At 30.8% G+C, this 12,253-nt stretch overlaps 1 protein-coding gene across 9 annotated transcripts in view; it reads right to left on the bottom strand.

Moving 5' to 3' along the window:
• Nucleotides 1–12,253, bottom strand: part of LOC126775077 (potassium/sodium hyperpolarization-activated cyclic nucleotide-gated channel 2) — a 246,944-nt gene that overhangs the window by 6,962 nt on the left and 227,729 nt on the right. For 7 of the 9 annotated variants that reach the window (XM_050496819.1, XM_050496821.1, XM_050496826.1 and 4 more), the window contains 2 exons: nt 441–604; nt 203–345 (listed from right to left, as the gene is read on the bottom strand). In XM_050496819.1, coding sequence (XP_050352776.1) covers nt 203–345; nt 441–604 — 307 coding nt within the window. The remainder of the gene's footprint in view (nt 1–202; nt 346–440; nt 605–12,253) is intronic. The other 2 variants (XM_050496820.1, XM_050496822.1) reach the window with 1 other exon arrangement.

The following is a 12,253-nucleotide window of genomic DNA, read 5'->3' as shown; positions in this document are numbered from 1 at the left end:
TACAAGATATTAAACCGAACACGATGGCGCGTTGAACGTTCTTGTGGCAGTTGGGTAAAAATCACAATGAGAAACAAAATAAAATCAAAAATAAAATAAAAAATTCGCTATAAACTAAATAACACCCAAGCTGAAACAGAATCAAAAAACATAAAAGACAGTTTAAAACTAGTAATAGGAACACGGCCAAATTGCAACGTACGTTTACCTGATTGAAGATAAGGAATATGTAATCTAGTGGTATACTAGAGATGAGGTCAAGGAAGAACCATGTCCTCAAATAGTGCTTCGCTATTAACTTTGGATCTAATATTACTTGTTCTGCGTTATCTTGCTGCATTATTCCTGAAAAGAAAACAAACCATCATTTAATATTTCAAAGTTATTCTCTCCATAAATACTTCCGAAAATTTTGAGAAATTCTACTAAAGCAAACTCACCTGTTCTAAAATTAACAACGATATCTATAAGAAATATTGTGTCTGATAGACAATTAAACGCTATCCATCGTGTGCTAAGATCGTCGTTGAAGAAGGAGATAGCGACGGGAAGAATGATGAGGTTGGCCACCAGTAACAATAACATACATAGATCCCAGTAGAACCTGAAAAAAGAAAATGGTATATTTTATTAATAAAGAATTAAGCAAAAATATACGGCTTTATATCTAACCTCTTAGACCAACGAGTAATATATTGCCATTGGTATGTTGTAGCGTCATTGTATTAATTTAAGACGACGTAATATTGGAGTAACTAGTCGTACCTGATCAATGCCCGAGAATTCTTTACTATTTACGGGCTTATTTTTCAAAGTAGAGGTCATAAATAAAATCATTATGTTTAAGCTAGCTAACAGCGGTATTATACCAAATGTTTTTACCGGTCAGCCACTTTCCGCATTGTGCTCGAAATGAAGTAAATGACGGTAATTTTACACAATACGCCAGAAATATTTCCACAAAAATTCCGTTGTCAAGAGGTGTTTTTTTTTAATGCTAGTTATAATTACATTTTTAATACACATGTTAATTTTGTTAAAACATTTTTGACATGCATTGTATTTAAACCGTTATATGTAAAAAGCCGAGTTGGCCCTGTGGTAAGAACGCGTGAATCTTAACCGATGATCGTGGGTTCAAACCCGGGCAAGCACCACTGAATTTTCATGTGCTTAATTTGTGATTATAATTCATCTCGTGCTTTACGGTGAAGGAAAACATCGTGAGGAAACCTGCATGTGTCTAATTTCACTGAAATTCTGCCACATGTGAATTCTACCAACCCGCATTGGAGCAGCGTGGTGGAATAAGCTCCAAACCTTCTCCTCAAAAAGAGGAGAGGAGGCCTTTAGCCCAGCAGTGGGACATTCACAGGCTGTTACGGTATGTAAACATGAAAATTACCCCAAATGTTTATTTATTATAAGAAGAAAGAAAGGTAAGCGTCAAACTTATATTAATGAAAGGTACGGTAATATACCTTTATAACAATGAATGCTTTTAAGTAGAAAATCTTTACATACATAGCACAAAAAGTGATAATATATTTAGTTATAGAAAATAGGTCAAATCTCATTGTGATTGAACTCTTAAAAAGTCTATGTCGCATTATTTTACGAGATATAACGTGGGTAATTAGAAAATACGGGTAAGTAGCGCGCAAAAACACGTAAATCAGGCTTAAATGCAATGCTAAAGCTCATGTCAACCACGTCAGCGGGTTTAGCGCAGTGCCTTTGTGTAGCATTTTATTCATACTGCGTTGGAAGAATAACGAGCTACTTTAAGAGTAGGAGAGCAATAATTATGTTTCCGTTGTGCGGATCGTCTATTCTATTTTCAGGTTTATTTTCTAAACAAAAGATAGCCCTGAATTATAAATTCAATTGATAATCTATTCAGAATTTGTGTAGCATTATATATTAGTGTTTGAAATTTTTGTAAACATTAAGAATTGGTAATAATATTTTTATTATTACCAATTCTTAAATATTTTTATTTATATAGAAAATAGTGAAATACATTTGACTCGGTTTTATTCACTTATTAATAAGCAGACATAAATCCTAATTGCATTTAATTAACCTTAATTTGGCGCTCTTCATATGATGCATTAATATGTAAATGCGCAATCATTTTAAGATGTTGTAAATATTATTTAAACATATATTTTAAAATAAAAGGCTGCAATGATTTATATCTTTGCTTTATGTAATAAAATTAAAAATAAATTATTATCTGTAACAATTATTTTAAAACTTTAATTTTTATTTGTATTTATTTAAGGAAAAGATATAATTTGCAGACAATAAGAAAATCAATCAAATTAGCAGTTATCCTTGTTATTTATGATCCAGTCACATATTTTGGTTTAGGCTCTATAAAATTTTAAATTACTGTCATTAAATGGGACCAGTATCTAATCACAAATTCCAATATCCGTTTATGAATGTTGCCATTATTAAAATTAGTCGTAACGTCAATGAATGAATATGTCTTTTGTCATAAATATGCTGAGTCTAACATTTGCGTTACAGTTACAATTTATCTTCAAAATTATGAATCCAAATTAGATTTCAAATTGAATCCATTATTATCCTAATAATAATAAAGACAGTTCAGTTGATGAATATTAAATATACTACTTCATATATTTTGTTAAAACTCTAGCTACTGGTGGTAGAGCTTTGTGCAAGCTCGTCTGGGTAGGTACCACCCACTCATCAGATATTTTACCGCAAAACAGCAGTACTTGGTATTGTTGTGTTCCGGTTTGAAGGGTGAGTGAGCCAGTGTAATTACAGGCACAAGGGACATAACATCTTAGTTCCCAAGGTTGGTGGCGCATTGGTGATGTAAGCGATGGTTAACATTTCTTACATTGCCAATGTCTAAGGGCGTTTGGTGACCACTTACCATCAGGTGGCCCATATGCTCGTCCGCCTTCCTATACTATAAAAAAAAAAAAAAATAGCACCGTTTCGGGTAGATATTTTTTGGCCTTCTGATGGTGAATGGTCAACACCGCCCAGACATTGGCACTCTTAGATATATTAACGTAACATCATCAATGCGCTATGAACTTTGGGAACTAAGATGGTACGTCCTTGTGCTGGGTTGTATACATGTGGCTGCATTACACTTAGAATGTTTTCCTTCGCCACCGAGCATGAAAATGAGTTATAAACGCAAATTAAGCACATGAAAACTCAGTGGTACTGGCTGAGATTATTATCTGCGATCTTCGTTAAGGACTCAAGTGTTTCATTCACTGGGCCATCAATATCAATTCTCAAATTACGTTCTATATAATTTTATTAGCTCTTACAAAAGGTATCTAGTAATAAAATTAAATCTGTAATCAATTATAATTCAACAATATAGTTATTATTAAATGATTTCTAAGGTTTATTGACCATTGGAAACTTTAAATAGTTGAATTATATTTTTATTATTAATAATTACTATTTTTATATGTTTTAATTCGATAATGGAGAAATTAGATAGTATGTAATTTTTCTCGGTGGTTAAGTTTTTTCCTTCTAATAACAAATAGTGATCTACTATTTGTTATTATATTTAAAATTAAAAAAAAAAAAAAACTGTTTTATTAAATCAATAGTTAGAAAACATATATATCTCGTGACTATAGACATACAGATAGATAGATAAGTCACAAAGTCATGAGCTTAATGTATTTTATAAAAATTTCGCTATTTGCTTTGGCGCTTCGTAATCGGTGGACGGTTAACGTTAATGCTTCCCACAAATATTTATGTCTGAAACCGAGGGAGATCTAAATTTAATATTAAAACCAACAGTTTTTATCTATTATCAATTTACGATAGATGCTTTTAATAAAGATAGATAAAAGCCAGATATATTATTTTGTAAGCTTTTAAACATAGTTGATGTTAGTTTTAAATTCTTAAATAAAATAATCATTGTGTTTATAAGTTAATATTATTATCTCGTTCGTTTGTTTTTACGTCAAGATCTTTAATGGTAAATGACCAATTGTCTCTAAATATCACTGCCGACCACAGGGTTCCTCCCCTATTAACGAGAAGGGTTGGTGTAGACATGTCGTTTTCAGTGGTTTTTAAATTTACTTCACGGCCGAGTACTAGATGATTAAATAAACAAAACAAACTCATGAAAACTCAGTATCTAATAATTTAGTGGACTGTTTCATCGCTCAGTTATATTATAATTTATTTTATCTTTTAAAACGTATGTAGTATTGTCGAGGCCGAAAATTAAAATTAAGAAATGTTGTCTATGTTTGCACGCATTCCGTTAATAAGCAAAACAATTATATAAAAATTAAATTCATGAAATAGTCCTAAGTGTTAATAAAAAGTTAAAAATTCAGCGTTCACTCGAACGAAAATAGCGGACAGATATCTTGTGTATTGTAATATTATAAACTAAAAAATCTATAATCGAGTCTATTTCAATGAGTAAGCAACTCACAGGATTTCTCCGAAATCGTTGACGAGAAATCAGATGACTAATGACTTCGTAGAAAGTATCAAGTTCATTTTTTACTTTTATATTACCGTTTAAAACTTGTGTCTATAACATTCTATAATAATTAATCATTCTTTCATTCATTTTATAATTTTCTAATTAATATAGTTATTTCATTAGTGGGTTAATTTCTTTTCCTTTGTTACAATTATTTTATTATAATTACAATAAATCATAATACAATGATAGTTGGGTATTTTTGTTTTATTATGATAAGAAAATTGTAAGTGTGTATTATAAAGACTATAATACTAATGCATGTATACACTGAATTCAATTATGGTAATTATTTATATACGAGTATGTAAATAGTAAAAGCTTGTTCTCGGTTACCACGCTACACTTTACTTGAACTGGCTAAAAATATATTTATTAAAAATTTGGTAATATTAAATATAAATAAATGTCATTTCATAAGTATTTAACTTATAAGGCTTTATATTTTTTGTATTTGATAACGCGTTAGTTCAACAAATCAAAAATGTGTAAGCGGATTTCAACTATTTATGCAATTTAAATGCCATAATTATTCGGGCGTAATTAATTGATTGCTTAATGATGTACGCGAGAACAGTAGTGATTAGTTATGCAGTGAATTACGGGTGATTGCTCATGTCTAGGACTAATGTGACCCGGATATCTATTGAGTGATAACACTGGTCTGATAATAAATATTAATATAAATTTCGTTATACGTCAATCACATCAATCAGGAAGTTCAAACATAGGAAAGTTTAATGGTATCTATAAATAGTAGTTCATTTAAAAAATAACGATCTTTGTAAAATATGTGATTATTTCAGTAACAATTGACCACAGACTAAATAATGAACTAAATTATTGTAGAACAACACTTTTTTTACATTTTTACGTTAATATCTTTCCCAGACAACATTCTGACGTGTTAAAATAACAAGTTAATTATGTAACAATGACGTAAATAAAAAAAATTATACAACATTTATGTTGGATTTAAAACAAATTATAAAAATTTAATTTAATTCATTTGCAAATGCAAATTATATACAAATGACATGTTATTATACTGAGACATAGACATGATTATGATTATTTCATTTTATATTATAGAATTATTTATAATAACAGTACGTAATCGTAATCTCGATATATTTTAATAACAAAATTTCTTGATAGTTTCACTTCTAATCGCCTGCAGCTTGTTTTAACTGCTCTTATAAAGTTTTATAATATATATCACTGTTTATTGTACAATTGACGTATTCTAAAACAAAATTGTTCCTGTTAAAATGTTATTTACCTTACTTATCAATTTTAATATTTGAATACTGATGTATTAGCTATTTATACCTTTGCTGGTAAATAAAGAATACATATACCTTTTCTCAAAAAAAAAAAAAAAAAACGATGACAGAATTAATTGTCAAATGAAATAGATATAAATTAGAGATTGATTATATTGTATGCATATGATTTGAAAAAATATAGATAATTTTTAATTAGCCATTACAAAATTAAGTCTATCATTGAATAGAATTCTATTTGCAGAAAACTTTAGGATCAGCGCCTTCAAAAAATAATGGGTAGAAAGTGCATCAACGATAAAACTGAGATAGAAACATAGCTAACATATAAATTTTGTTGCCATTTCATATCCCTATCTTTTTAAAACGGTCACGTAGAAGGCATTATGAAAGTCCTCCATTTATCTTTCAGGATAGAATATGCTACGAACAAAAATTTCTGTAACGATTTTATTTATTATGCATACATACAGAATATTCGTATATTTAAAATAAATAAAATAAACTTTTCTAAAACAGAATATTAGATTGTGTATCACCAGCACTCAAAAATTTGAACAAACTTTCGGTTAAATTAGTTTCAAATTCAGTCGCAGAATTTGATCCATTCGCTTCCATCATTCATCATTCGCACATAGTTTAATTGAATAAATAATATTAAAATTGAAAAAATAATAGTTTCGAAAAAATGGGATTGGAAGCTATATAAATCCGGTGTTAGATACCTTTACTGAAATGATATATAAACACCAAATTACTTCATGACATTAAAATATTATACAACGTGTAAAATTTACGTACTCTAGCTGTGTTAAGACAGCTGTAATATTTCAAACAGTACTTGCTTTATGCAATTTTCAGCAGTACTTGCGTTAAACAGTCAATTTTATATATAATATTAGCAATTTCATAATAATACGAATTATATCTACAGGCGCTCTACTACTACTTTGAAGAAAAAGTTTGTTGTTACATAACTAAATGGGTATCCCACGGCTGGGCAAAATCTTTTCCTGTTAAGGATATCGATAACCTTGCAGGTTAGACATAGGTAGGGCAGTATTGCATAATACCCATTAGGTTTTGCACACCGTCGACCGCGGAGCACAAATTAAATTTAAAATTCACGAATAAACAATAACGAAACTCGGATTTGATCCCACTAGCTCCGATTAAGACTTACGTCGATCACTTTCTACGATATTAGGCCAACTCGGCTCGTAATGTTTAATTCCAACAACATAAACATTGCTGTTATTAGTATTACATATGTTTGAATTTTGAATAAGTTTGGGGTTAATTAGTCCCGTTCAACGTGCGGCGTGTAGGTGCATATTTTATGAATCCTAATAAACTTTACGTACTCGTATGTAGGTTTTGCCCTATGGAAAATAATTAACAGATTAAATATTTATTCAAATTGTAATATGTAATCATCTAAGATTTTAAAACTTTTTTTCCATTGTTTGTAAATTTAGTTTATTTTTAATAATTTTAATTTTTGTTCTGGCAACATGAATAATTACCGGGCGTTGTCCACAAAAGAACCTATTTTTTTAAAAGCTATTATATATTTTAGTAACTATAATCATAACGAGAAAAGTTAATAAGCATAAAAATATGTTATAAACGTAACAGATTGCATATACAATGATTATACATTTAGACTAACAAATAATATATTGTATTAATAGCTCATATATAACGTAATATGCTTAAAGATAACAATTACGCTTTAGTATAGTTTAAACTGTAACGTTGAACCTATTCTGAGAAACACCAGATGGCTTTAGGTCAAGATACAAGCGTCTGAAGAGAAGTGTACTCGTGAAAGCTCTCCAGCTATTCTCATCAAACCGAAACACAATATGATTGTGGCGATCTCCGAGAACACTACAAATTTCGATACATTTGATGTCGAGTATTATAGGGATGAGTGGGCAGCAATCGTGAATAAAAATACGGTTTCAATACGAAATGTTATAAGTACTAGAATTTAACTTTATTTTAAAATTGTATGGTTTGTTTTTTTTTAATTTCAGTTTATATTATACAAACAAATACAGAGTAATTCCTAATTCGCTATGAATTTCAAAGTTAATTCTTTTTCGGAAATATTAATATATTTTCGTTAATATTTTTAGGTTTCAGAACTGTATTGCAAGTGAAATGCAAAATGAAACAATATTATAAATTAAAATTACAGAAACAGTATTATTATTGCAAAAACATAAGTAAATAAGAATATTTTTTGTAAATAAAAAATCTGATAAAAGTAAAGTCCTTTAAAATGTAAATACAATTTAAGTCACAAGACTAATCTCACCGTGAATCATAAGATGTCCTTACTTATAAATCTTTATCCTTAAAAGGCCAAGGGTTAATAAGGAAGCATGCATTATAGTTTTAACGTGTAATAAAAAGTATTTTAACGAAAAAATATAGTTGTAAGACCCTATCATCGGCTTAAAGGCCAGGTGACGTTGTCTAAGTTCAAACTAGGTTTTTGATGTAAGCTCAGTATATATTTACTTAATTATTGTGTAGCCGACATGGCCCACTGAATTTTCATGTGCTTAATTTGTGTTTATAATTCATCTCGTGCTTGACGATGAAGGAAAACATCCTGAGGAAACCTGCATGTGTCTAATTTCATTGAAATTATGCCACCTGTGTATTCTACTAATCTGCATTGGAGCAGCGTGGTGGAATAAGCTCCAATCCTTCTCCTCAAAAGGGAGAGGGGGCCTCAGCCCAGCAGTGGGACATTAATAGGCTGTTACTGTAATTATTGTGTTAATAAGGTTTATGTTTTTTTAATAAATTATATCTATAATAATAGTTTTTAAAATATTTATTAAATAGATTGAAGAATCTCATTCATTTGTTGGTACACTTATTGACAATTATAAGTCTTAATTAATTATCAATATCAAGACGAAAATGATCTCGCTACATTTTCTAAATATTTATAATAGAAAAGCAGACTGGCTATTGAGCCACCTAATGGTAGGTGGTATATAGAAATTGGTATTGTGCCACCTAGTGACATATATATATCGGTAGCTATACAAGCTGGCACTGTAAGAAAATGAATACATAGCCAATATTTCAACAACCTTGGGAATTAATGAATTATGTCCTTTGTAACTGGAATTACTCTGGCTTACTCACTCTTTAATCTGAAACACAACAATACTAAGTTTTACTGTTTAGCTATGAAATGTGTGGGTGGTACCCACCCAGACGAGCTTGCACATTGACATACCATCAAGTAGATCTCAATCATCAATGTCCGACGTCCTAATTTCTTTAAGATTATGATTCCTACAAATTTTCCAATTCCAAACTTGGAATACTTATGTCTAACAGTAACCAATTTAAATATTTACAGTTGCAGTTTACCTTAAATTAATTTATTTTTATTTAGTGAAAGGTACACCCTAAATATTTGCTGATTAAAATCATTATAATAGTTTTTTGAAATTGCAACTCTGCTGGTTATACGTATTTTTACGTAATCGTCTAAGGAGTAATCTAAGTAGATGTCCGTAATAACGTAGTCTTACAACTTCGTCTTTTAGATAGCATTAAATTTGAAATTTCGAATCATGATAAAACTGTTTTTATTTAACCACTGGAAAAGGTTAGAATTTATCGGACCAAGTAAAGAAAATAAAACTATGCAAAAAGATCGAAACACGCTTCTAAAAATATATCGCTCATGCTATAAAATAGCGTAATAATAACATTCAATACTTTCAACCCCGCTTCGACGGTAATGTCAAGGAGGTCGGGTTGACCTTTACTGGAGCCGTCAACGAATCGCCCACCGTCCCAGTTACAATTGTTGACAAATTACCTACAAAAATATTCGCTACTTCCGTACCACGATATAATTCCGGTACAATAAGCTATTCAAACAATAAAAGTAGGTTACGGGCGCATAGTTTAGTTTGGTGGGAACACATGAGTATTCAAAAACGTGTCGCCGACGCAAGAGTTACTTGCGTTATAAGAGTTTAAATAGCTATAAAAAATTAACATATTATAAAAGTTGAACATTGATTAGGTCATTCACACTTGTTTATTGACATTTATTTCATTATGTAAAGGTAAAAATTAATTGAGAAAAGAATTTGTAGTTGCAATACATGTTATTGATAGAAAAATACATATATAACAGAATTATACATTAAATAAAGCGTTATAAGATTGCAGATCGGAAAACCCTGGGTTAAAACACTGGGCTGATAAGAAGTTTTTGGATTTTTTTTTGGGAGTTCTCAGCTGCAGTCCGAAGTTTGGTTACATTTTTTTTTGTAGCAGTTTTGTACAGTCAAATTGGCATTTCAGTATTTACGGTATTACTTAGACTGGCGTAGACGTCAATTGGGCTTTGAGCATTGTGTTGAAAATTAAGTTTCCGGTCGGTGTAGGTTTGCTTTTCAACCTTTTACATAATGGAACAATATGTAAAGTGAAATTCGAGAGTACACTGAATACAACGCTCCTATGAAAGAAACAAGCTATGTATTTCTGCATTAGTTGAACTTTTATTTCACATTGTGTCCTTGAACTTTCAGATAAAATAGTTTCATATTCGAATAATGACATCTCATCACATTTAAATATTATGATTTTAACAAGATTTATTGTGACGAGGTTACTGGACCATTTTTTTAAAAGTCGTTTAAAATTTCTTAAGAACAAAACCATTCTTCACTGACGACTTAATAAATATAAACAGATCAAAATTAAAAATAGCGTCCGAATAAGTCATAGTAGCGTGGAATGGTGGCAAGAATGCTAGCCGCGTTTCCCCATTGCATCACTATTTCGACACTCTGGGCGAAAACGTTATTTTTATTGTCACCAGTGAAGGCAACAAAATTGGGTGGGATATTTTAAAAACTTATCTTCATAATAAAAAAAAGCTGGAAGATATGGTTATATTTTTTTATACATTATAATCTCGGATGTTGCCAGGGTCTACTTATAGAAACCGAGGTCTATCTGACCTTCTGAACCTTATAGAAACGTAATCTTAACATTAAACTAGTTTTTTTTTTATCGGGCGTTAATATATATATATTTTCATTTTATAGAATAGGTAGGCGGATGGCCAAATGGGTTACTTGATGGTAAGTGGACACCACCACCCATTGACATTGGCATTGTAAGAAATATTAACCATTGCCTATGCACCACCGAACCTTGGGAACTAAGATGTTACGTTCGTCGTGCCTGCATTAAATATTAAGATATCTTCTTATATAGAAAAAGACTAATACTGGTCATAGAAAATACAAATAGCTGACCCGAGCGGAAATCGTGAACGTGAGCAACGGCATCAGTCTTGTGCTACTTCCGTGCTAGACGTCGGCACCAGTAAAATAGTTCGATTAGGTATTTCAAAGAATCGCTAACAACGATTGCTATTAAATATATATAATTTGTATCACATTGGGAGTCGAGATGGCCCACTTCGAACCCGTAAAACTTAACCTAAGATTAAAGGTTTAAAATTTATCTCGTGCTTGATGTATTCATAACCTCAAATTTAAGCTTCGTGAAGAGACCTTAGTCCAGCAGTGGGAAACAAACAGATTGTTACTTTTATTGTTATCACACAACAAAAAGCCGAGATGGCTTAGATCTTAACCGATGATCGTGGGTTCAAACCGAGCAAACATCACTGATTTTTCATGTGCTTAATTTGTTTTTATAGTTCATCTTGTGCTTGATGGTGAAGGAATACATCGCGAGGAAACCTGCATGTGTCTAATTTCACTGAAATTCTGCCACATGCGTATTTCACCAACCCACATTGGAGCAGCGTGGTGGAATAAGCTCCAAACCTTCCTCCATCCAAACCTTAGCCTAGCAGTGGGATATTCACAGGCTGTTACTTTACTTACTTTACGTTACAACATATTGGGGTCGGATTAATTCACATTCTTAGACATGTAAAGAACTGCTCTTACTACAAAGGTTGTGTTCCCAACATCTCCAATTAATTTCAAGAGATATATGAGGACCATTCATTCAAGATTTGCAGCGTCCCATATTCATAATTAGTTTTTAAGAGTTCGACGGAGGCTGTGGGCCGCTTGTAAAGGTGATATTTGAAAATATTACTACGAAACACGATGACAGCTCAGTGGTTAGAACTCGTTAATTCAATTGAAGACTGTGGATTCAAATACGGGGAAACACCTCTGAGTATTGAGTTTATATAAAAATAAATTTTAATTTTATTGAATTAAACGTAATTATATAATATCTTATTACGTGTACCCAAATTTTAAAATGCAGCTAATAATATTTGGAATTGTATACAATTCATTGTATATAATGTTTATAGAAATTTTTAAATAAATATATTTTTATTTAATTTTATAATAGGCAGGCGGAGAGTAAATTGGTCTCTTAA

This window comes from Nymphalis io, chromosome 17 (assembly GCF_905147045.1).
Source record: "Nymphalis io chromosome 17, ilAglIoxx1.1, whole genome shotgun sequence".
Taxonomy (NCBI): domain Eukaryota; kingdom Metazoa; phylum Arthropoda; class Insecta; order Lepidoptera; family Nymphalidae; genus Nymphalis; species Nymphalis io.
Note: the sequence above shows the minus strand (reverse complement) of the source record. Positions and strands in the feature narration are given on the sequence as shown.